At 29.7% G+C, this 25487-nt stretch overlaps 4 protein-coding genes and 1 long non-coding RNA gene across 7 annotated transcripts; 2 read left to right on the top strand and 3 right to left on the bottom strand.

Annotated features, from left to right (window-relative positions):
- Positions 1 to 263: 263 nt before the first annotated feature.
- Angel (protein angel) lies at positions 264 to 3487 on the bottom strand. Of its 2 annotated transcripts, none has more exons than XM_074255846.1 (7): positions 3475 to 3487; positions 2830 to 2935; positions 1921 to 2281; positions 1665 to 1843; positions 1180 to 1553; positions 868 to 1114; positions 264 to 765 (listed from the first exon to the last, which is right to left on the bottom strand). In XM_074255846.1, exons 2-7 carry the CDS (start codon positions 2902 to 2904, stop codon positions 373 to 375), a joined length of 1629 nt encoding a protein of 542 aa, XP_074111947.1. In that variant the 5' UTR covers positions 2905 to 2935; positions 3475 to 3487; the 3' UTR covers positions 264 to 372. The 2 variants fall into 2 exon arrangements, with proteins under 2 accessions (XP_074111947.1, XP_074111948.1); XM_074255847.1 differs by lacking the exon at positions 3475 to 3487 and having other exon boundaries at positions 1921 to 2079; positions 2149 to 2281; positions 2830 to 3314.
- Positions 3488 to 3981: 494 nt separating this feature from the next.
- On the bottom strand, positions 3982 to 7062 carry LOC141535748 (ectonucleoside triphosphate diphosphohydrolase 5-like). Of its 2 annotated transcripts, XM_074255848.1 has the most exons (5): positions 6972 to 7062; positions 6758 to 6813; positions 4699 to 5871; positions 4332 to 4508; positions 3982 to 4236 (listed from the first exon to the last, which is right to left on the bottom strand). In XM_074255848.1, the coding sequence occupies exons 2-5, from the start codon at positions 6776 to 6778 to the stop codon at positions 4159 to 4161; spliced, it is 1449 nt and encodes a 482-aa protein (XP_074111949.1). In that variant the 5' UTR covers positions 6779 to 6813; positions 6972 to 7062; the 3' UTR covers positions 3982 to 4158. The 2 variants fall into 2 exon arrangements, with proteins under 2 accessions (XP_074111949.1, XP_074111950.1); XM_074255849.1 differs by lacking the exons at positions 6758 to 6813; positions 6972 to 7062 and adding an exon at positions 6284 to 6423.
- A 785-nt stretch (positions 7063 to 7847) lies between these two features.
- LOC141535727 (mitochondrial 2-oxodicarboxylate carrier) lies at positions 7848 to 9484 on the top strand. The gene is made up of 6 exons (XM_074255824.1): positions 7848 to 8204; positions 8322 to 8428; positions 8494 to 8556; positions 8675 to 8974; positions 9043 to 9188; positions 9256 to 9484. Exons 1-6 carry the CDS (start codon positions 8036 to 8038, stop codon positions 9374 to 9376), a joined length of 906 nt encoding a protein of 301 aa, XP_074111925.1. The 5' UTR covers positions 7848 to 8035; the 3' UTR covers positions 9377 to 9484.
- Positions 9442 to 10890, bottom strand: LOC141535729 (uncharacterized). The gene is made up of 4 exons (XM_074255825.1): positions 10751 to 10890; positions 9972 to 10413; positions 9663 to 9909; positions 9442 to 9589 (listed from the first exon to the last, which is right to left on the bottom strand). Exons 1-4 carry the CDS (start codon positions 10768 to 10770, stop codon positions 9516 to 9518), a joined length of 783 nt encoding a protein of 260 aa, XP_074111926.1. The 5' UTR covers positions 10771 to 10890; the 3' UTR covers positions 9442 to 9515.
- Positions 10891 to 24291: 13401 nt separating this feature from the next.
- LOC141536293 (uncharacterized) lies at positions 24292 to 25181 on the top strand. Its single transcript, XR_012480713.1, has 3 exons — positions 24292 to 24345; positions 24434 to 24811; positions 24894 to 25181. It is a non-coding gene; the product is annotated as an uncharacterized LOC141536293 (long non-coding RNA).
- The last annotated feature ends 306 nt before the right edge of the window (positions 25182 to 25487 follow it).

The raw sequence follows: 25487 nt of genomic DNA, 5'->3' as shown, positions 1-25487 counted from the left end.
TTTTTTTTAATTCTGAATTAGATTAAAATTAGCTATCACTTAAAAATTTTTTTATTTTTTTTTTTTTTTAATAAATAAATTTGCTCCAAAAAATTATTTAAAAAAAATTGCATTTGTTGTTTTTTTAAATTTCTAAATATCAATTTTTTTTTTGCCATAATTTATTTGTTACAAAAATTCTTAAAATTATCAACTATCAGCTAAGTTAATTTTCATAAATTATAAAAAAATAAAAAAAAATTTTTTATTTGTAAAAAACTTGATTATTTTTTAAAATATATATTTATTTACTTTAATAAGTCAAACTTATACAATTTTTTTTTTTTTAAATAACAAACCAAAGAAGAAGATAAATATTATAATTAAAGATAACTATCTAGGAATATGCTTTTTTTTTAGTTTAAAAGTAGCGCCGAGACAAAGATGGTCGCTGCCAACAACAAAGTTAGGAATATTTGGCAACGATTCGCAATCCCTGACAGTAGGTAGAAGATATTGACTTGTCAGCTCTACGTCATTGTAAAAAATATAATCAACGGTGATCCACTCGCCTTGGTTCGTCGTCGCCTCCATCTCTCCTCGCTGGTTCTGGTGTTTGTATACGCTGTTCAATTTCAGTGAGTGTTGCAATGCTCCAGATGAAAAATGGGCGAACTGGCCGTCTACTATTTTTATTTTTTGGTAGTTCAGGCTTTCCAAATCTACTTCATTTGTGCAATTATTGCAATCTCTTACACGCCTGTTTGGATCTTCATTTCGATACAGCTAAAAAAAAAAAAAAAAAAAAAAAATAATAATAATAATAATAATAATAATAATAATAATAATAATAATAATAATAATAACACTAATAATAAAAAAAATTACCATTATTTTTTCGTCACCATAACCACGAAGTCTTTTAGTCAATACATTAAAATGTTGACAATTATCAGTAATAAGTAATGAAGAAGGTACCAATGTATTAGACAAACGTCTAAATCCCCTTTCATCTAAAGTACGTCCTTTTCCAATATAATCAAAAGACCCTTCGGTAATAAATTTATAAACTCCAGTAAATGGTTGAAGATTAAAATCACCGCAGACAATTATTGGATAATATTCTGGACCATTTCTGTAATAAAAAAAAATTATGTTGCTATTAATAATAAATAAATTACAGGATTCAAAGACACTTACGCAGTATTTTTGACAAATGCAATCCTGTCGACCTCAGCGAACAAAATCTGCGTCTGCGCCAATCTAACATCATTCCTCTTGGGATTGTAGAGAAGATGAGTGGTAGAAATAACGATACAAGAATCAGGGCTTTCTGTGAGAGAGAATTTAACGACAATACCAACATTGTCGCGGTTGAGGATATCTTCATTTGTTTGGTGATACTCCACGTAGACGTAGTCTTCCAGTTTGAATAAACTCGGCTGGTACAGGAGCAGCAGTCCATCGCGGGTGTCATTTGTGCGTTTTTTGTACAAATAATCGAATCCTTGTTCCAGGAACGGTACCAGGAATTCTTCTAAATGCTCCATTTGCATTTCTTGTATGCATATCACCTTTAAAAATAATTAATTATTATTATTATTTTTTTTTTAATTAAAAACACATAGTGACTGCAAGGTTGCTAATTTATAGTAAAAAAAAAAATAATTTTGTAAAGAACTTACATTAGCTTCTGATTCAAGTATCTCTTTTTGAACTAATAGCTTCCTTACATCCCATTTTAGTGCTACTTCATGATGATTTTCATATAAATAATTATGAGATTCTAATAAATTTTGTGCGAGGATATTAAAAGACAATATTTTGAATGAAAATTCTGTCTCTGAATTTATTGACTCTGATTCTGCAACAATTAATTTTTTTTTTCAATCAAAGAAAAGTATTTAAAATTAAAAAAAAATTTTTAATTAAAAAAATTACCTGAAGAAACAAATTTCCAGGGTCGCAGTTCTTTGTACCTTTTGTGTGTCATGCCGTATCGAAATTTGTATGATAATTTTCCCAAATCCTCCATCATATCTGGGCTGCACTCCTTGGGAATTTCAGCTGTTGCGTCAGGTACCGGACAAGTATTCTCGCCTTCAATTACAACTTGATCATGAGAGTCCATTTTTTTATTATAATTAGCCTTAAACTTATTCTCTTTACCGTCGTTCAATAAATTATTATTATTATTATAACTATAATTGTGGTTGCAGGTCGAATAGTTGGGGGCTTCAACTTTTGATAAACATCTACGTCTGCCAGCAAACTGTCTCAGTGATAAATCTGTCATAAATATCTACAACAAATAAATAAATAAATAAATTAGTATCAGGGTTGTTATGGCTAAATTGTAAATTCATTTTATTAATTAAGAAATAGATAAGATTTTTTATACAAGGTTCATTATATTAATTATTAATTATTTAAGTAAGTGAAAATTTTTTAATTTATTACTGCAATTTTTTATTCAATTTAATTAATTAAAAAAAAAATTTGTCAATTATTTTTTATTAAAAAAATGAAAAAAAAATTATTGATATCAAAAATTTATAATTGCAATTTTAACAAAATAATTTTTTAGTAAATTTAATTAATTTAAAAAAAATAAAAATTTAATAAATTAAAATGTCAATTTTTTTTTATAAAAAATATTTAATAAATTTTTTTGGATTATTATAATTAAATAACAATGAAAAAATTCTAGATAAATAAATAAAAAAAAATGTTTTTTTTTTTAATAAAAATCAATAAACTTGTCAGATGTCAGCTGATTTTATTATAAAATTTTGATAAAAAATTGACATTTAAAATTTAAATAAATATTAATTAAATAAAATAAATTACCTTGGATTGTTGATGAGCATTATGATATAAAAAATTATAGAATGTTAAATTAATGAAAAGTTTTGTCGGTACCATTTAATCCAAAAAAATAGCGCACTTTTTATTACTGTTATTGTTTTTAAAATAAAAATAAAAAAAAAAAAAAAAATAAATTCTTGACAGCTTGTTAAGTCATAATAACAAAGTGAACAATAAATACTTTAATTAAAATAATTAACACTTCGGTTAAATAAAGACAATTGTTATTATTTTGTACTATATAGTGTCTGGTTTAAAAATTTTAGGTTAGATTCTTTTTAATGCCAAGTCACAATTGGCATTTTTTATAAATAATTAAATAAATTACCAGAGGATAATTTTAGTTTGGAAATAAAAAGTGTTTTTGTGACAGTGAGTGATAATAATGAAAATTAAAAAACAGCTGAGTGTAATTGTTATATATAAGTTGTTTGTTAACAAATAATATAAGTGTCTGGGAGAAAAGATTTAAGTTTACTGAATATATAAGAATAAATATAAACGTTACACGAGTGTCATTTTATCTTAGTTATAAATAATATTTTTTTATAATAATAAGAATAATAATGAAAAAATTCCTTTTTATTTATTCTCAGAAATATTTTTCTTAAACATTTTTTTACCTACGGTTAAAGGTTACTATGCTTACAATTGAATAAATATATCATATATATTCTGTAGTATATATTTATATCACATATCACACATGTCTATTCAAAATATATGCGCACTATACAAATAATATTTTTTTTTTATCGATAAAAAAGGTCTCGGTAATTTTATTTTATTTATTTGACAATTTGCAAATGCTCAAATTATTTTTAACAATAATAATTTTTTTAATTTATGACATTAAAATTAGCTTAGTAGCTGACATTTAATTTTATTTAACAAAAAAATTTTTTTTATTATAATTTAATTGTTATAAAATTTTTTATTATTATTATTATTGTGAAAAAAATTTATTTACAAAGGCACTAATTATTTTAAAATTATATTAAAATAAACAGACACCTGAAAATTTTTTTATTTTAATTAAAAAAACAAAATGTTAAATTTTTATTAAAAAAAAATTAATTATTTAGTTTTAAAAATTAAAAAAATAATCAGATGTCTGTAAATTTAAAATACATATTAATGATGATTTTGATTATTTTATTTTAATTGTACTGGAAAATGTGCAAAATTATCTAAAATATTAATTGTCTATAATTTTTTTAAATCTTTGATATTGGCGTAGAGCATTATAAGACTTGGACTTTTTTTTTCTATTCATAACAATAATTATAATTTATAAAATAGCAAAAATTGTTAAAGATCGCTATCAAGAAGGCTGAACGCTGCTCCTAAACTCCAGCTTAGTTCATGTCCATTGTATTTTTTATAAAGCTGTAACATAAATAATATTTATCAGTTTCTTTTTTTCTTTTCTTTAAAAATATTTTTAGGATACGATGATTTTTAACTTTTATTAATTTACTTACATTTAATTTAGTAGTATGATCAAGACAAAACGCATCATGCAGTAATACATAAATAAACGTCATATCCAGGCACATAAACGGCTGATCAGTATTTGGATAATTACAAATTTCAACAAGTTTTTTATGGAAAGATTGAAGTGTAATTACACCTCCTGTAAATGGATCTATTAATCCTGCCTGTAAAAAAAAATTATTTATATTGATTAATATTTTTTTATTTAATTTTTTTTTTTTCAATAAAAAAACTTGTACAATTTTTTATTAAGCATTTACTTATTAAATTATCCTTAAAATAAATTAAAAAGTAAATGATATTAATTAAATTATTTAATAAATGAATAAATAAATAAAAAAAAAATTTTTTTACCTCAGTAGCTCTGTCATAATAATAAGAGACAGCATAAATATTATGCTTAGCCAATCCGACAGGTTTCTCGTCAATAGTATCAATATAATTTTTAACAACCTTGATACACTCATTGACTCTAACAACAGGCCTGTCTTCTTCAGTGACAGCGCCATTCCAGCCCTTGACTTTCTTGTGAGTCCCATTAACGGGTCCCTTGACGAGATAATTAACACCAGCGTAGCTCCACTTAGCAGAGATAATAGGATTAACGCACTCGGACCTGACGAGAACCTCCTGAGCCTCCTGAGCCTCCTGAGTCTTCTGAGCTGAGTCCTTATCTTCCTGGTGATGACCAAAGCCAGTGAGGACTCCCTTCCTGGCAGCCATGAGGCCCATGCCAAGGTAGCTGTAAGTATAAAGAGTCATATTGCGATTGAAGGCGTTGATGGTGTAAAAGTGATTGTCCAGGACTTTGAGGTCTTGTTCGTCCAAAGCGTAGGTGACCTGGGTGGATCCACCGCCCAGGTCTAATACTGCTGCGGTCTTGTCGTTCTTGTAGCTGGACAGCCTTCCAGTGAGGAAATTAACAGTGAACCAGGCGAAGATTCCCTCATCGACGCCCTCCATTATCGAGACGGAATTCTTGGTGGTAAAAAAACCCGACTGGCTGAAGAACTTGCTGCACTCTACGATGATATTGTCCGCCTTGGCCCGCGGAAGAAGTCTCAAGCCTGCTGTGGCCTTCATGCTCACCGGAGTGTGAGCCCAAGCCGACTCCGGAATCACCGCCTTGGCCTTGTCCAGGAGAGTCCGCAGAGTCTCGACCCCGGCTTGCGGGTCGTCGGCGAAGCTGCTGAGTCCTGGCTTCACTTCGGCGAATAATTCGCTGTCTAGAACTAAGTCGTTGTTCAGGATCGAGTTGTGGAAGGTGAACGCCAAGACTCGGCTGCCTGTTGAGCCTGCGTCTATTATCACCACGTACTGCTGCTTGTGCAGGTTCAAGGACGATGCTAGCCGGTCTATCATCGCTGACCCGAACCGCAGGGGCTCGGAGTTCAAGGACAGAGCTATGTAGAAGAAGAACAGGATGCTCAGGGTGATTATCACTTTTTTTGGACGCATTTTTAAGAATGAGGCTGGCACTGCTTTCTTCTGGCGCGGTGGTACGTCGTTCGTGTCCCCATTTGACAGCTGGAATATATTTATGATATTAAAATTAGCTGTCACTTGATTATTTTTAATTTTATTTAACAAAAAAAAAAAAAAAAAAAAAAATGCTCCAAAAAATTATATTTTTAATTTTTTTTAATTTCTACGTTATTTTTTTTTGACATTTATTTGTAACAAAAATTTTTAAAATGATCAAATATCTGCTAAGTTAATTTTAATATTTTTTAAAATAAATAAATTAAGGTGAGAAAATTAATTTTTGGAATTTTGACAGGTGGATTTTTTAAAAATTTTTTCTTATCTGTCATCACACGTGGAATATTTTGTAATTTATTTTCAACATTTTAACTTGCTAAAAATTCAACCGCATAAACCTAAAATAATAATTAGTAACCATAAACTTATATAACTTAATGATAAATAAATAACTTACTCGAGTATAATACATTTATAAAAAATTGAACATTTAACTTTAACTTATTCCATTAATTTTGTAATTTTGATTAATAATTGCTCATATTTACACTTATAAATAAATAAAATTACTAAACATTAAACGTCATAACCTAAATTGATTAAAAAATAAAAATAATAAATAACTCAGCAGCGCTCCGAAGTTGTTTCTTTAATTAAATTTAAAAAAAAAGCTAACTTCACGTCAAACGTTCTGTCAACGAATATCTATAGTGTCTGTTTTAATCACGTGGACATTAAAATTGTTAAACAATTTTTTATTTAAATAATTAGTAAATAATTTTCATTACATAACTAATTAAAATTGTTTTCTTCTTTTTCAGGTAAAAAAAATTGTTTTTTCTTAAAAATTAACAATTTAAAATTTTTAATTTTTTACAATAATAATTATTAATTAATTGTTAAATAAAAAAATTAATAATATTAAATTTACCTGTCGTCTACGCAACTCCATGGCGAAATTTGATCCAATGAAAAAGATGAGTATAGCTGTCAAATTAAAAATTTCCCGTTATTGAAATTCTCTGTTAGAATTATTATTTTTATAAAATATTTATCAAGATTGATGGCGACATGATGACACGAGGTCGCAGTAAGGAACTACTAGATTGTATGTGTTTATTTTGCAAAATTAATTTAATCTGTACCTAATGGTAGTTGTTGACTTGAGACTTAACAACCACAGTCAGTTTGTACTTGTTATTGTATACTGTTACTGTACATGAACTTGGACTAGTGTTAGCTAATGGTAGGGAGCTCGTGTCACGATATGATGACAATGCATCAATTCATCAGTTACCACCCAGCCAGATAAAAGTTTATTAAAGTTCTTAGATAAGTTGTAATTTATTTTAAGATTCATTGAAGAAATAATAAATATCTTCCTTATTTATCAATTTCATTTTTTTATTTTTTTACTGATGCAATGAACTTGTAAAAAATTATTTTTATTTTATTTATAAGTTATTTATTTGTTAAATAAAATTAAGAAATAAAAAGTATTGTAAATTATTAAATTATAATTTTTTTTTAATATTTTTTTAAATTTAAGAAGCTATTAATTCATTTTAATCCTTTAATTGTATTAAAATATATTTTAAAATTTTTTTAAAAAATAAATTGTAAAAAAAAAATTATTAATAGCAATTTTACAAATTTTTTTATAATTTATTCGTTAAAAAAAAAAATCAAAAATGAAGAAATAAAAATTACAATTTAAAAAAAAAATTTATAATTGATTTTTTTATAAAAAAAGTTATTTGTAGATTAATTTCAATCCTTTAATTATGTCAATATATATTTAAATATGTCAAGTGATAAGAGAATGTAAAAATAGCAAAAATTAAAAAATGAAAAAATAAATGAATTTAAAACAAAAAAAATCTATACTTTTATTTATTAATAATTTTTTATCATTAATAGATCTTGAGAATAATTATCCAAAATATATGTACATGGATAGCGAAGTAAATTTGTCTTTTATCAGAGCCTTGAAATAAGTCGAGCGAAAATTAGACGGGAAGGAGTAAATCTCTTTTAGAAGGTCGGGCTTGAACGTTTTTTTTTTTTTTTGTTACTAAAATATCTCGTGCGTTTTACAGTATGTCGCGATCGTATGTTTAGATATATGCTCTAGCATTAACTCCATTTTTCCATATTTTTTTACAATTACATAGTTAAATATTTTTCTAATAAATATTAGTTTGTAAAAATGGGCGAAGAAAAGCCAATGGGTTTAATAAAACAAGCTGTGATTCAAATTGGAGCTGGTGGATCAGCTGGCTTTGTTGAAGTTTGTGCGATGCATCCGATGGATATTATTAAAACGCGGTTGCAATTGCAAGTTAAGACTGCTGAAGTTAATTCTTTGTACTACACAGGTAAATTTTAATATTTCATTTCTTCAGAAGAAGTTTTTTTTAAATTAATTTTTAATTTTAATTAAAAAAAAAATTTTTTTTTTTTGGATTTATTAAACTTTTATTTCTTCTTTGAAGGTATCCGTGATTGTATGAAAAAAATGTATCACAATGAAGGTCTAGGCGCATTTTGGAAGGGAATTTTACCACCAATTATTGCTGAAACTCCTAAAAGAGCTTTAAAAGTAAATCTTAATAAAAAAAAAAAAATTTTTTCCACATTAATTAATAAATAAATTTTCAATTTCAGTTTTTTACCTTTGAACAGTACAAACAATTATTTACTTCTGGTTCAGATTTACCAATTCCTGTGGTAAAGTATTTTTATAAATTAATAAATATATATTTAAATTATTATAAAAACTTAATTTGCAATTTTTTTTTTTTTTTAATAAAAAATAAAATCTGAATTTTAATAATAATTAATCCAGATTCTAGCATTAGCGGGTTTTTGTGCTGGAATAACAGAAGGCTTGGTAGTAAATCCATTCGAGGTGGTAAAAGTCCACTTGCAGTCAAACCGCTCTCAAATGAAGCTCTGTCCCAGTACCTTAGCGGTTACCAGAAAAATAATCCAGGAGAGCGGTCTGGGCCTGACGGGACTGAACCGCGGACTCTCCGCTACAGCGCTACGAAATGGGATTTTTAATTGCTGCTACTTTGGGTTCTATCACTCGGCCAAAGGGTATATTCCTGTTAATGAAGATCCTTGGATTGAGTTCTTCACAAAAGTATGAAGTAATAATATATTATCATCTTGTTAATAATAAATTATTAATGAACAATTAATTATTTTTAGGTAGGATTAGGTTTCACAGCCGGTACCTTGGCATCTTGTATGAATATTCCATTCGACGTCGCCAAAAGCCGAATTCAAGGTCCTCAAAATAAAATCGCGTATAAAGGAACTTTCAGGACCTTGAATATTGTTTACCAACAAGAAGGGTACGACTATAAATAAATATTAATTTATTAATTGGCATTTAATATTTACTTTGAATAATTTTTTCAGATTTGCAGCTTTGTACAAAGGACTGGTACCTAAAATACTAAGACTAGGACCTGGAGGAGCCATAATGCTCATAGTTTACGAGTATATGCATTCCTTCTTGATGGAAAAACTCAAAAGCTGATCAACTTCTTTCTATTTTTAATGTTTTAAAAATTAAACTATAAATAATTCTTACCTCACTAGTGATCTCTCTACATAAATAAATTTAATGTTTTATTGTTTGTACTAATATTGTAGGTAATTATTTACACTGATTTTTTTTAAATATCTAGAACTGAGTCCAACCATTTTTCAAGATCTATTGATTTTGTTGGCGCGTTAGTTACTTTTGGTTCTGGAAAAAAAAAAATTATAATTAAAAAATTAATTATTATTAATGTTATTAAAATAATTTAATTAATAAATACCTTCAGTATACTTGGGAGAAACTATAGAAGTAATAGAACAAGTTTTAACGGGTTCCTTTAACGACAATAAAAACTCCAAATCTTCTTCAACATCGTCGTCAATAGACTCCAATTTCGGTGACATTTCTCTTAACTTATAATTATTAGAGTCAGATAATTTTTGCTCAAGTTCTTTATTGCGTAATTCTTCCTCGTAAATTTTTTTTGCTTCTTCTGCTGCTGTGTTAAATAATGTCAGCTGATCTTCCTGAGAAAAAAAAAAAAAAATGTAAAACAAATTAATTTATAAAATTGATAAAAAAAACTTACAGTAAAGTATTTATCATCAACTTCAACAGTTTGATTGAACGGAATGCAGTTGAAAACAACGGACAAATTTTCAACATCAATAGCCAGCAGATCGCTGAACTTGGACGTGTCGACGAGCCAGTTTTTTTCCGACTTGAACTGAAAGTACCCGCTGGTCAGCGTGGTGTTGGCCAAGTAGCTGAATTCATTGCTCGGTTTCGGCGTACTCTTGTCCTGGTCGACCAGATTCGCGAAACTTGATGACGGCTGAACTAACGCGGCTTTTTTGACGTAGTCAAACCCGAAGAAATCATCGTCGAATTTATCTTCGTCGGAAGAAACTCCAGTGCGATCGAAATTACGGAGCAGGTAAGGTTTAGCTGGTGACGGAGCTGGTTTTGCGGGTTTGGAGATGCGTTTTTTATTTTTGTGGTTTATTTTATCTTTTTTCCGACGGCTGTCCCTGTTTTTTAAAATTAAAATTGAAAATAAATAATTAAAATTAACTCAGCTGACATTTCAAAATTTTTATAATTTATTTTGTTGAAAAATTATTTTTAAAAATTGTACTTATAGTATTTTACAAATAAAAATTTTTTTGTATTAATTTTTTCAATAAAAAAAAATTCTAAAAATTTTTAGAATATTTTAAAAATTTTTTTAACACAAATTTATTTAAAAAAATTTCATTTAAAATTTTGATAAAATTTCTAAGTGTCAATTTGTTTATTAAAAAAAAAAATTATAAAATACGTTCTAAATTTATTTTAATTAAAAACAATTATATAAAAATAACCAACCTGTGTTTTTGTTTGTCCATTTTTTTTATTTTATAATATTAAATTTATTAATTTCCTTTTTTTTATTGAACACACCATTGTAAACACACGAGCCACAAAATATAAACATCCGCCATATTTTTTTTTTACAAGAGAAAAATAAGATAAAAAAGATTTCCAATTTTAAATACCGACAAATTGTATTTTTATTTACCGACAATTTCACAGCTCTCGATACTGCAGAATTTTAAATAAAAACTAAGTTCAGCCCTCATTTTCCCGCTGAAGATGGCGCTGAGTAGTCGAATTTAAGCGTCTCCATTAAAAGTGTCAGAGTTCTCTAACAAAATTACATTTTTTAAGAAGAAATAATTTCTAAGGTGAGTAATTAACAAAATAAATACTTTTAGAGAAAGGAAAATTTTAATAAATATTCTTATATGTAAATAATAATAAATGTCACGATAAAATATGAAAGGTGTCGAAAAATGAAATATTTTATCAGCGTTTTAAAGTAGGGAAGAATCTAGCAAAAACCGCAATAGCAGAAATATCTTCCACATGCGGTTACGAAAAACTAAAGTCGTTTAGCGCAGATGTTGGGACATTGTCTCGGGGAAAAAAAAATGGAAAACCCGAAAAAATATCATAGATCGTGACATCTTTTGTTCCCGACAAGACACCTCGGTGTCTGGAGAGATCCAATATTGGAGTGACACGTGTTACAGAGTCTCATAACGTGTTATTGCGTCCATAACAATAAACAGCAGGTGACAAAGCGTTAAATAAAAAAAGGTAACCTAAAAATAACGATCAATTACATCAACAGTTACAAAACACGTCTATCAACGACTAAAATAACCTATAAATTAATTTAAACCAATAAAGAATGAATTTATGTTTTGTTAAACAAATCCACCAACGTCCAAACTCGCTCCAGTTAAAAACATACTGACAGTTTATAAGATTATTATATTTTTTTAGCCTTAATAGCTGATAGCTGATATGATAGTTGATAACCATGTCTGATCCATCACGTGCTGTGGTAACAATACAGAGCATTGTAATAATAAGACTGCTCAACCATGATATGATAAGCATTGCGATATCCGAGGAAATTTATTGTCCGTATAATAATCAACGATATGATTTATGGAGTATTGACGTTGAAGCTTGCCCCATTGAAGAATCACTTACATAATAATAAATAAATTAACAGGCAATACATAATAATTTACAGGAGATCACATGCAAGGCTGGGATAATTGTCAGCAAAGCAATAACTGACATATCAACTAAAAATTGATCCTTAAGGCTGATTAAATCAAGGAATATAAATATTTTGGAGGCTAAGGGTCCAGCCCAAAATGACTTGGGCCATTTCGATTACAAATGGCGATCCAGGGTCAATTCTTTGACCACTTCTTGTTATATATATATATATATATATATATATATATATATATATATATATGTGTGTATTCATACCTGGTAAGGCTCAACTGTTATACAGAGCACTATATTATATTATTGGTCGGCCATTTTGGACCACCCAAGTTGCTGTCGGAGCATAAAAAATATCGAGTTCTTTTAGGGCCGCCTTTTTTTCGAAGCCGCTAGCCGGTGGATAGCATCATCTTGTATAACGTTGTTGCCGGGGCGGTGCGTGCGGTGTTTGGAATGAGCCCAGGCTATACACTAAACGACCCTGGCTCTGTATATATATATATATATATATATATATATATATATATATATATATATATATATATATATATGTATACGTTGGCTAAGGATACCGGGACATCAGAAGATGAGCCACGAAATGAAGAGAAATACTGGAGGAGGAATATAAGATAATGGATGATGAGCAACAACAGAGAAGAGTTATAAGATTACCAAAGAAGAAACAAAGACAAGAGCTCCCTCGGGCTCGTACTATACTTTGGCGATATCTGTTGCCTCGCTGGACTCCACGAGAAAGATGTAGTTATGTAGTTAAGTAAGGTTAGATCGTTTTCTTTAGGACCGCCATCGTCACGCTAAAACTTTTATTTTTGGAGGCTTTTGTTGGATTGTTTCCGAGAAACTTTGTTGCCAGAGTTTTTGTTAATTATTATGTTCTCCAGAACGAGAACCAGAATTAACTGGGCCCAAGCTGGGCTTCCGGAAGTGGATTAACTCCAACAATTTATATGTATGTCTAGAGACTAATTGATTCTTCTGGTGGTTTCTTTTTGGACGGTTGCATTAATTAGAGCATCTGCTCTGCTGTTTACGTTGGTTGGAAAGTTTTTGAATTGAACTTGTAAAGGCTGAAGCCGGAGCTCTGATGGAAATTTGATGATGATGACAGTTATGAATAATTTTGAATTATTTATTGGGTATTAAAATTGGAGGTTACGCAGTCCAATTTTGCCGCGGTGCATCAACTTGTTCCAACATACATCCGAATTATCCTGAAAAAATAGCAATTTAATGTAAAAAAAAAAAAAAAAAAAAAAAAGGAATTCGATCATCATAATAAATTATCTATTATACATAATAATATACATATAACAACACATCAGCCAAACCAATTTAATTTTATAAAATATTGCCTGCTAATGAGACTGCCTGCATCACGCAATTCGTCACGTACTTGCATCATCATTATCATTATAACTCGTAAGTGTCTGTATATGTTTTCCGATTATTATATTATTACATTGATCTTTTATTTTTTCCATAATCCTAGAATATAATCCACCATCAACCATCATTTCTTCTCTTCATCTTTGATCGTTTTAAATTATAACCAAGTATAATATATATTAACTTTTTTTTCCAAGATATATTTTATATTATTCCAGAATGGGTTTTTAAATCCACGGATCCATTGAGTCCTAGTAATTCCTTCCATCTGTGGGAAGATCAGAAATTATTATCTAGAGATTTTAAAAAACCACCAGGCGGCGTCTTTGTCTTGATCTTATTGTCCGAGTACCAATCAATCGACAAATTGTGGGCCCTAACCTCATTTATCTTTCTCAAGGGAAGAGTTGAGAGTTGAGAGTTAACCTTTGGGGTTTTTTTTTAGACCCGGAGTCTCTGAAAATTTACTTGAGGAGTGAAAAAGAGGCAAGTAATATTAAATGTAAGGTAAATTAAAAAATTTCAACGGTGATAACAATCTTAGGTCTTTCTCGTGTTACAAGTTGGGTAAGATGGCGCGTCCCCTAAAAATAGTCAGCAGGTGCAGACGTATTTATTGGGAAACAAAAAACTAAATGAAATTAGTCGATTTATCATGAGATAAACATATATATATATATAAATGAAAATGAAATAAAAAGCAGCCGACCCGAGGGAATAAAATTGATGTGTTAAATAACATTTCGGTGAGTTTTTATGTCCATTTTATATATTTATGTAAAAAGTATAGTTTAATGGGTAACAAATTACAATTTTAAAACGATTTTGTTTAAAATTACCCAGTAAGGTATTTAAATGGTGATGTGTTGGTGATACGAGTCAGGTAGGTTTTGAAACCTGATCGCGATTAAGCTTCACTCTGTGTTTCATGTGTATTTAAGTAGTATTGTTTAAATTTAGTTGATCTTGGTTTAAGTTGGTAGGTATATCGTTTCGATTCTAATCTCTCTTGAATTTATTATTTTGAGATTCCCCTACTACTACTACTACTACTACTACTACTACTACTACGTTTTGGGCGCCAGGGCTAATGTCGCGCGCCAGATGCTGCTGGGTTTCGGTGATCCTTTGGTAGGCGGTGACTTTATCTGGTTTACGAGCGAGTGAGAGACCGAACAGCGACCACCGAACCGGGAGTTGTACCGGGTTCCAGAGTGCCCGGAATAAAATTCAGATAAAATGGTGGACGGATGTTGCCCTGTTCATTTATTTATTTATATATTTAACAGCGGCTTATCGATAATAATATACATCCAGGATGAAAAAAAGGCCAACTTTTATTATAAAGGTTATTTTTTAACGATAATAGTCTATTAATTACTCCTATCGAATGAAGAAAAAAAAAAAAATAATCTAATCAGTGGAGTAAAAAACGGATAATAATTACTGCTTTCCTTTTTAGTCTCGGATTTTTAAAACGACAAAATCCATTTATTGCTGCTGTGAACTAAAGACTCCATGGAATAGAGAAAGACTCGGAGAAATAGTTACATGCACACTTAACAAGTATATAGCTTCGACATTCGTTACAATCGGCAAGCTCGTAATTTTCACATGGTATTTTCAAGCGAGTGTTATTTCTACGCTCTGTGCTAAGAGAGTTTGCTCAGATAATGATCATCCAATATAATTCTTCTTTTATTTAGTTGGTTGGTTGGCAAAACAATTTTTTCGCTTAAATAATAAATAAAAAAAGATATTTTTCACTTATCGATTGCCGTTTTAAACTCTGGCAGTCTATAGAGCTTCAATGCCCGTCAATATATAAAGATGTAGATATAAATACACGTACGCAAGTGCATTTGCCGTGGTGGTGTGCATCGAGTGGAGGGTTAGAGCGTTGTGATGGAAAAATAGATAAATAACGGTGTAAGAAAACAATGGGAAGACATGGGATACAAGGTAACTCGTTAGTCGGTGTCATTTGGTGATTATTTTTTGTGCCACGAATACACCAGGGTATACACACAGTGTATAGCATTGTGGTGTGCCTTGGGGTGTGCATTCAAAGGAGATTGTTAAGGAACACAAGACTACTGCTGTATATATAATATTGTATAATGCATTATATTTTACAGAAATTTATATTTTTGAGAGAGATATTCTGCGGTTTTTCTTTAGAGACATGACACACGTGACCTGCCCGGCTGTCGATAATTTATAACTAAAAATTTGTAAAGCTTTTGAGATCGGTATTCAGGTGCTGGCACTCCACTGCTGGCTTGTTAGTATCCGCTATTTTTCGTAATTGTATCCTGTTTGTCGTTTCATGAGACTTGTTTGCAGGGTAACATTATAAGAGATCGAGCAGCTCTTTTGTTCAACAGACATTCGGTTTACCAAATCAGAGGGTGAGGTAAAGCCTCTAGTAAATAACAATCTTCTCTACAATTAGATTACTTTAAGGAGGAAGTCCTGAAAAAAGTGGTCTCGTTTGTCCAACTTTTTTATTCGCAGGTTTCTCAAGGTAATTAGCATTTTTAATCTTACAGGCTCGGATCATCTTTTTGTTTGTTTACATTAAGCTTGGGTGTAATTTACCTGAGGTTGGAATTTTTTAAAATTAATTTCTAAATTAAATTATTAATAATCTTCTTAATCAGAGCCTGAAAAAAAATTCAAATAAATTTTTACCTTCAACACCACAAAATTTTCTCGACGATATCCATCTCGTAAAGTCAAACTTTCTCATGTTCACACCAGAAAACCCTAATCGTTAAAGTTTTGTTAGATTGTCCAGGTTTGAGTTCTCAGGTATACTTTAAAAAGATACATTAAACATGAATAAATATTCTAAAATTTTGAAATCATTAAATAAATAATTTTATTTATTTATTAGCGTCGATCCTGGAGTAAATTCCTTGGGTTACTGTATTAATGTTAGAAAGTAATAAAAATTTTTCTTTTATTTTATTCTCGAAAATCCGAATAAAGGCTCAACACAACATAACAGCACGCCAAAAGGATCAACCAGAAAAAAACCCAAAATGATCTATCCAGTAATATTAATCTATAAATTCAGCAGGGTTTTATTTAGCATCAGCGATCTTCATATTCTTGATCAAGTACTGCACAAGTACGAGGCATGATTTATCTCTCTCATCGCTTCTCACGCAACCGCGATAACTCACGGGGCTTAATTTCTATTTTTCATCCTCCACCCTCTGTTAAAGCACAGGAAGAAAGGTCTAAGCCTAAACAGCTCGAACCTACAACAGACAACAGACAATATATAGCTTCAGATGCACACCTCGGAGCCCCTCTACAGAGGTGGACCTTCACCTTTAGCATCATAACCACCAGCTTTCCTCTTCCACGATCTCGCTCATCTTTCGAGCTAACGGCGGCCGGCTAATGGCGTCCAGGCTCAAAACCATCATTTTATGTTGAGCTCTCATCTCTTCTGTTCTATCCTTTAGCTGATGGACTCGCTGCTCTGCCTTCCATTTATTCCCGTCTGAATCCTAAGATTATAAATGAATTTGGCCAGCAGTTGGCAAGCGTTAATTTATTTATTTCTTTCTTTCTATATGATATTTTTCATTTCAGGGAAACGTCGCTTCGAAAAGAGGAAACCAGGACCATTAACCACAAGATGGGCCACGCAGTTAGCTCGTCCAGGTGATGGACGTGAAAAAGGTATTGATTGTAGGTGTAGAAAATGATACCGAGGTGACTCGACACTATTCCTGTTTCTTCAGAAGAAATGAGTAAGTACGTAAATATTTTGTTCTTTTGTTTACTTGTATATTGTTGTATTCTTCACGTGGTGTGCATTGGTGTGTGTGTGTGTGTGTGTGTGTGTGTGTGTGTGTGTGTGTGTGTGTGTGTGTGTGTGTGTGTGTGTGTGTGTGTGTGTGTGTGTGTGTGTGTGCTATTTCACCTTTTTTTACAAATAAATAAATTGGATAACCATAAATCAAATCCAGGATGGCTATTCAATTGTTTTATTCGATCGGTTCTCGTTAGTCATGACCATGACGTTCGCGGTGATGGTGCAGCCTCGAACCTGATAAGCCGATACTGAGTTTTATTAAATAGTCAGAGGGTGGAGCCCGCAACAGGGAGTGGCGATCGTCTGTAAATAACCTCAGTAGGGTGTTTGTTAACCGCTCGACGCTTATAATTTAATAACATGATTTTCATACAGAGGTTCTTTATTTTCATTGTGTTTTGATGGTAATTATTATACTGATGGATTTTTTTTACCTTCTTTTTTTGTGGTGGTTATTAATTTAGAGTAATTAGGTCGATTGAAAGAAAGCTATTAATCAAAAATAGATTTGGTTTTGGTGTGAAGAGATATATTAAGATATAAAGGTTTTGAGAATTTTTTGAGATGTTTTGATCATCGAAATCATTATGGGGAAATCAAAATGGGGGTACTTACATAAAATTAAGCAATATAAGAATTTTGGCCTCTTGTAAAATTTTTTCAATTTAAAATCTTCAAAGTTGTAGCCATTTTATGTTAAAATTCATTAATAATTATAATATAAAGAAATTTTGATCTTTATATTTGTGATTGAAGAAATAATCAAAATAATTAGATCAAACTCGGCATTCCTACAATTTTAATTAAATTCTCCATAATTATAATCCGTAAAAAGGTATAAATAAATTTTTGTCCGGTTAAATAATATAATATTCTAAAGAATTGTTATAAAAGAATTGACTGAACTATTGACACAATTGACAGAAGGAAAAGGTGTAAAAAAAATAAAAGATTGTTTATCCTAGAGAAGACACGTGTCCGAGCAGCAGGACACTTTACAGGAAAGTAACAAGGACTTGTGGTTGGTTAGTAAAATAGCGAGCCCTGCGTGACACTGTCGCACCTTTTGATAATCCTAGTCCTGGTGGCATTTCCTGTAGACTCTAGATCTCGCAGTGCACCAGCGCGTGCTACAGTCATACCACAAGGGCGCGTGTCTATCCTCAAGACAAGATGACACAAAACGGTACAGATGTTGATGCTTGCTGGATACTAAATGCTGAATGCATTCATTTCAATGAAAATAATCTAGCGGATCGACTATTGTGATCGCCTAGGCTTCTATATAATATCTGTGATATATAATATTAAATATATAACATTTAATGTGTAAGCACGGGCCAACCGCCCACGTGGATTCACACAACATCTTTTTATATTTTATAAAATATATATGCATTCGCCTCTAGATGTTTTGTACAGTCTACAATATTAATTATTATTATTCTGACTTATAGGTCATGTGTTTACAGTCTTTCCGTACAAAGTGCTACAAAGTCGACAAAACATACATGCTTTTTGTCAGAGATTTTGGTTTAGTTATTATGTATGTACATTTGTACATTATATTGAAGTTATATAAAAACACCCTCGTTCTCGTCTTTTTTTTTTTTTTGTCGCTTTATTTCTTCTTTTTAAAGAATAACTTTTTACAGATTTTATTTTTATACAATGCTATTGCTGTGTTTACTTTGGATTACTTTATTTTAGTTTGACCGCCGGAACTATTATACAGATATTATATTAGTTGTTTTTATGATCTTTGATATATTCATGTTTTTTTTAACTCCTGGACATTAAAGCGTCTTTTTTTTTATTAAAAGAAAGTTTTTGTTGTCTGTCAGTTTAGACAATAAATCTGTCAATAAAGTGAACTATTTTTATAGTCATTTGGATTTCTCTGAGATTTTTGCAGTTAAAAAAATTTTTTTTTATGTAAAATTATAGAAGAAATTTTTTTAATTTTATATTTTTGCTTACGATTTAAGTACAAGTAAAGTAAAAATTTTTACTATTAAATTTTAAGTCAAAATTATTATTATTATTATTCTTACTATGTAACGTTCCGGTCAAATTTTGGTAAAATTTAATTGGTAAAAATTTTGCCAACTAAAAATTCATTTAAAATTTTTTCAATGATCTTGAGAATGATTCTTTAGTTTGCTAAAAATATCAGCCTAGTAGGTATTAATTAATAATTAATTATAATTAAAAAAATTAAATTGTAATTTAATTTTGATGTTGAAAAGTAATTTTTAAAATTTTCAGAACGTTACATTTTTATTATTTTGATTTTTTTAAACAATAATAATAATAATAATAATAATAATAATTTTGAATAAAAAATTTAATGTGATTATTTTTTTTTTTTTTTTTTTTTTTGTGCAAGTACGTAAAAAATTGAAAATTTTACAGTAGAAAAATAATATTTTGTTATATATTAAAATCCCCTATTATAATTATTTCCATCAGTGTATCAAATTTGGAGTTTATCATTTTTTAGTGTATCATTCCAACAAAATATGAAACATACGGTTGGCTGGGTTTTTGTGGTAATGTATATAATATAATATTGGGGTGCATTTATCATTACCACTGCAGTGTACGGACACATTGCGGGACTTAGCAACAATGTAGACAATTGGGGAATTTATGTCTCGCCGACATATGAAGTAGGACCTTAGCATCTAAAATGTCTTCTTTGTATCTTAAACATCCAATTCTATTAACTGTAAGTGATACTTTGTTCTAAATTTTTGAGGCCCTTAACCGCAAAATACGCTCCAGCATTACTTTAATAAATTTAGGGTTATTTTTCAGCCAATCATGCATATTTTAGGTTTAACTTTAATGCAATTGGTTCGAGTCGAACTTCTGTAGTTTGTTACTTTTACTCTTCAGTAGTACCCCAATTTAAAATGCAATTGAATAAAATTGTTTTCATATAAACTAAAGTATGTATTATACTTTTCTTCTTTTATCCACTTTGATACAATGTTTGCTGATATTTGGAAGCAATATATGCGTTTTATATTAATGGATTCATGCATTTATCAAGTTAAATTTATAATTTAAAATTAAATATATCTTTTTTTAATTTTTATTAAAAAATTAAAAAAATAATTTATCAATTTAAATACATTTAACACGCGTGTAATAATTTTTAATATTATTATATTATCTATTTTGAATAAGCAATAATGATAAAAAGAAAAAAAAAAAAAATCATATGAATTATTATCATTTCTTAATATAAATCCTTTTTATTAATGCTAAATCACATATATTAAATGTTACAACTCGGTAAATTAGATGTAAATTCATAGAATAGATTAATTATTCAATATAACACAGCCTAGCATGATGAAAAAAGAGGGGAGAGCTTAGATCCTGGATCTGGAATCTGAGAAATGGCTGTCAGACCCGACGGCATTTAATAACCTCGACTTTTTCGTGTCCCAAAGCGAGAAAATTAAAAATGCAAGCCACCTGCCGTCAAAAATAGACACCAACTCTATACATACTATCAAACGAGTGTAATAAAGTACGCTCACGTTATACCTATCATTAATTTACTTTTCACTGGAATATATTATCCATAATAAATAATAAAGATAATTTTTTTATTGCCGTAAAAAATAAAAAAAAGAATCATTTCCTCAAATTCAATTATTTATTTTTTAACTTGAACTAATTACAGCTCGTCAGCTTCTTAATCATAAAACAATGACAATATAATAAAAGATAATTAGCTTGATCTTGTACATATCGTATGATAAATAATTGGGTAGTGGTGTAATGTACATTGGCGTGAATAAATCTATGTAATCACTCGGGTCGGTTGATAATTATTTAGCGTTATCTCTTTTCTTCACACGTGTGAAAGCATTCGCGTGACTCTTTCATAACACTAACACCGCTATCAAGCCGCTAATATAACTTACTTATAAATAAATAAATATATATACGTATAGATGTGAGTGTGTTGGTATAAAACGACAGCAGAGAATAAAGTATTATAAAGAGAAACGAATTATTTGATTTTATCATGAAAAGAACGGGTAAATGCTGTAAATGGATAATTGACACTCTTCGGAAGATATGTGTGTATATACCTCTTTTATACCTTTTTATTTAACTCTTTTACAATTACATTCCTCACAAATACTCAACTCGCTAAAGTGTAATGGTATGTTGTATGTAGTATACAACACTTACAATCCTCACTATGACACACTTATGTATTTATATATCTGCACACTCTCTATTACATTAACTGCCTTTACTTTATATTACTTTAGTTTAAAGACAGCTCAATGTATCCTGCTGAGTAAACATTACTCTTTTTTATTTTCAATACCATTATAACTATTATTGTTATTATTGTTTTCTATTAACTTCAGACATTATTCTTTTAATTAAATCTAACGGAAATAATAAAAATATCATGTCTATATTTGTATCTGTATGTATGTTTAGATAATGGAATTTTTTTTTGATCTGTTTATTATTATTATTATTATTATTATTATTATTATTATTATTATTATTATTATTATTATTATTATTATTATTATTATTATTATTATTATTATTATTATTATTATCTATCTTATTAAAAGTCAAATTTAGTGTCATTGCAAAGGTCTTGATTTAAATTTGTGCCTTTTCAAGGTTTCATTTAATTCTCACCGATAGTAAATTTATAATGATAAGTATTTAAGTTGCATTCGAAAATTTTCTATCTCTAGATACATAATTAAGAAATCTATCTTGTGAATTATTGACATTTTTAAAAATATAAGCTCATCCCGATGTTACTCTCATTGAGAGCTTTCATTTGAGTACCCACATCAATTTTTCATATATTTATATATATTATATATATGTATATATAAAAAATATATCAAAAATGCATGTGGGTAACATCGGGATTAGCTTATATTTTTAAAAACTTCAATATTTAAGAAAGTACAGTGCAATTTAACACAATCAAGAAATGACTTTAATTATTTATATTTTACAAGTCACGGCATTCACATAGCGACTGCAAATTTGCTAGTAATAATAATAATAATAATAATAATAATAATAATAATAATAATAATAATAATAATAATTTCTATTTTATTTCAGCAATAAATTAAATATTAAAATTTTTATTTGAATAAAATAATGAACTATCAATTATTATTATTAAAATTCATAAAAAAAAAATAAATAAATAATTTCTGTTTATAGTTTTACATCATAAAAAAGAGTTCTGTTGGTCGGACAACCGCGGTGCGACTTAGGTGGCCGAAGTTTGAGCTGTGGTGAAACATTTCGCGCTCCGTGAAACCAAAACGAGCGAAACGATCCCGCGAAACAATTACTACGGGTCGTCGCCAACGACTACGCTGTCCTTACACTAACATTTACAACCCTACCACCGCCACAACAAAAACAACAACAATAATAACCACTGGTGAATAATCGAGGCAATATATGGCCAGCCAACACAGAAAAAAAAAAAAAAAAAAAAAAAAAAAAAGCTCAGTTTGTTCCCAAACGAACCTGATTCCTCCTATCCACAAGTATAAGTATAACCATCGCCATTTTCATTGCTCGACAATAATTTCGTTCGTTAACGCTTGCTCGGGCTTTCAGCTTAATAAGAGTCTGTTCCTGCCGCTTGCCTCGTTATCCTCAAGACTAACGACTTGAGACTACCCGAGACTCCATTTTCATGGTTTAGTTCATTATTCCCCAACTTACCTGCATTTTACAGCTAAATTTATTTTTTTATTTCTTTCCAGATATTTTTTCTCCAGAATTTTTCTTCTTCTTCTTCTTTTTCTTCTTCTTACTGGTGAATTACTGAGACATACAATTGCTCCTTGTAAGTGGCGCCGCCTGCAGGAAGATCTAGAAGAAATAAAAATCAATGGCAAGTAATGTGTAATTTTTTGTTTTAAATGTAATGAGAGGGGAATGAAGAACTAAAGGAAGAAACAAAAAGTTGTTATTAGTATTCATTTACTTAGGTTTGTTTTTTGGACGTGAGACGTCAGCTGACACTGAATGATCGACTGGAAGTTTACTAACGATGTGTTGTCGCTTCCCTCTTCTTGCTGTATATATGTGCATTGTAAGTATACATTTATGTATATATATATATATATATATATATATATATATATATATATATATATATATATATATATATACATATATGAATGTACATTGTACATGGGTTATGTTTTATTTGCTGAAGATGATGATGCTATATGCTATACGCTATTTGTTTGTAATGAATACGTTGGGTTGAAAGGCCCTTTTGGGAATTGAACGCATCGTCAAATTGTCGATACCGACGACAGACACAATGATATTCTTCTCAGGGTCTAATTATATATTCCATCATATTTTGACAGTTTAAGGCTCGCTTATTAGGCGCGGAAGTTTTTTTTTAAGGAAATGAATTTTTTAATTTCAATTTATCATTTTTTTTTTTTTTTTATATTTAATTTATTAAAGGAACGTTGAAAAAATTTTTTTTGTTTGGAATTTTTAAAACTTGTAAAAAATAATTTTTTTTACTGACAATTTTTATTATTATGATTTTTTTTTTAATTTGATATATTAAATTTTTATGAAAAAAATTTTAAACATTTAAAATTTGTAGTAAATAATTTTTTTTTTAAGTATTTGTCGAAAATTTTAAAATAATTAATCAGCATATTAAACAATCCATGTCTTGTAATCCCAAAAATCTGACACTTATTTTAAAAAACTTTTTACTAATAAAGAAAATTTTCTTCCCACGGTAACAATTTTTTTACAAGCTTATGATTAATAGATATTTTTGACACATTATATAATGTACAAAAAAAATCTTAAAATATTACTTAATAATATAAAAAAATTTTCCAAACAAAAAAAATTTTTTATACCACAAAAATAATTTATTAAAAATATCAACTTGATTATAAAAAATGTGTTAACAATTAAAAAAAAAAAAAAAAGTGTGATGTAATAAAGCAAGATGAGGATGAGGATTGACAAGAATAATCCAAAACTTGGAGGACTACCAGGTGAAAAATGTTTCGTGGGCGACTTATCAAATAAAGCGGCAAGTTATGCATAAACATCAACAAGATACAAGGTAAGTCTTTCCATAGAATCTCTTCTATTGTACTCGGCAAATAAATATACCTAATTCGTGATATAAACTAGCTTTTTAACTTTGTAAGATGAGCCGAGGATTTCGGAGGAGTAAAATCGGAGGATAGTCGGCATCAGTCGGCGGATCAAGGCCCGATGGATGTCGCGGTGTCGCGATACCATCAACAATCTGGGATCTTTACTGCCCGCTGGGATGCCCACACCAGTTCCATCAGTCCCTAGACACTGACACTGACAATGACACCCGGAGGATCTAAATCTAGATCGAAATCCGGCCTGGATCTTGTAGTTATTCTATTATACACACGTAGGACATCACTCTAGTTAACATTGAGCTGACAAAAACTGTAGCAAGATGGCCCGGCACGCCCCTGTCGGCAAAAGCTTCGGTGACATCAATTGCCGGGATGCGGGATCGGATATGTGCCAGGTAATCTCCAATCCAGGTAAGCCATTATCCGTATAAATTGAAAAGTCTAAACATATAATGTAAATGCTAACCAAAAGACATTCTTCCTTTTTATCCAGGTACCAGAATCCCCTTCTCGTTTTGACTTTATTCCTCTATTGAAAGAGCCGGCTCATAGACATCTGTAGCCACGGGGTGCGCTTAATAGACCTCAACTACGAGCCTTGTTTGGACGTTTGTGGTAAACAGAGCAACAACCAACACCGGTGATCTATAGTTCCCTGGTTAAATGGGGGATGAAACAAGCCGCTCATTTTCTCAGGCTCACGGCCCCAGGGTGGTCCACCAGCACTTTTTTATAAAGATTTTCTCTTTAAAACACAATTCTCCTCACTTTCGGGGGCTAATTTTGGAAAAAGGACAATGGAACATTTTCAAGGATTCAAAAGTCGAGCTGTTTTTCATTTTTTGGTAAGTTAATTTATCAATTGTATTATTTTTTTCTTATTTAAATTTATTATTTTTATTTCAATAATTATGAAATTATTTAAAGTTAAAACAATTAATTTTGCGAAAAAACTGTCTGGTATAGTCGATAGAATCGAAGCTGCGCGCGCAGCTCCGCCATTTTGGAGCGCGACGCCATCTTGTCGACTAAATGCGGCATTTTAGATAAAAGACGATTAAATCCTTTAAAAAAATTTTTTTTTGTA

This window comes from Cotesia typhae, unplaced genomic scaffold (genome assembly GCF_013202065.1).
Source record: "Cotesia typhae breed Kobodo isofemale line unplaced genomic scaffold, CoteBio_Ctyphae scaffold_152, whole genome shotgun sequence".
Classification (NCBI taxonomy): Eukaryota; Metazoa; Arthropoda; class Insecta; order Hymenoptera; family Braconidae; genus Cotesia; species Cotesia typhae.
Note: the sequence above shows the minus strand (reverse complement) of the source record. Positions and strands in the feature narration are given on the sequence as shown.

What these genes read in the sequence shown, in the direction of transcription:
- Angel (XM_074255846.1), bottom strand. Translation starts at nt 2,904, where the DNA reads ATGGTACCGACAAAACTTTTCATTAATTTAACATTCTATAATTTTTTA. An exon ending in TACTTGAATCAGAAGCTAAT is followed by an intron (nt 1,554 to 1,664) that starts GTAAGTTCTTTA and finishes TTATTTTTAAAG; the next exon opens with GTGATATGCATACAAGAAAT. An exon ending in ATGGTGACGAAAAAATAATG is followed by an intron (nt 766 to 867) that starts GTAATTTTTTTT and finishes TTTTTTTTTTAG; the next exon opens with CTGTATCGAAATGAAGATCC.
- LOC141535748 (XM_074255848.1), bottom strand. Translation starts at nt 6,778, where the DNA reads ATGGAGTTGCGTAGACGACAG. An exon ending in ATTATGACAGAGCTACTGAG is followed by an intron (nt 4,509 to 4,698) that starts GTAAAAAAATTT and finishes TTTTTTTTACAG; the next exon opens with GCAGGATTAATAGATCCATT. An exon ending in ATCATACTACTAAATTAAAT is followed by an intron (nt 4,237 to 4,331) that starts GTAAGTAAATTA and finishes TTTATGTTACAG; the next exon opens with CTTTATAAAAAATACAATGG.
- LOC141535729 (XM_074255825.1), bottom strand. Translation starts at nt 10,770, where the DNA reads ATGGACAAACAAAAACACAG. An exon ending in ATGGACAAACAAAAACACAG is followed by an intron (nt 10,414 to 10,750) that starts GTTGGTTATTTT and finishes TTTAAAAAACAG; the next exon opens with GGACAGCCGTCGGAAAAAAG. An exon ending in TTGATGATAAATACTTTACT is followed by an intron (nt 9,910 to 9,971) that starts GTAAGTTTTTTT and finishes TTTTTTTCTCAG; the next exon opens with GAAGATCAGCTGACATTATT.
- LOC141535727 (XM_074255824.1), top strand. Translation starts at nt 8,036, where the DNA reads ATGGGCGAAGAAAAGCCAATGGGTTTAATAAAACAAGCTGTGATTCAA. An exon ending in CAGATTTACCAATTCCTGTG is followed by an intron (nt 8,557 to 8,674) that starts GTAAAGTATTTT and finishes TAATTAATCCAG; the next exon opens with ATTCTAGCATTAGCGGGTTT. An exon ending in GGATTGAGTTCTTCACAAAA is followed by an intron (nt 8,975 to 9,042) that starts GTATGAAGTAAT and finishes AATTATTTTTAG; the next exon opens with GTAGGATTAGGTTTCACAGC.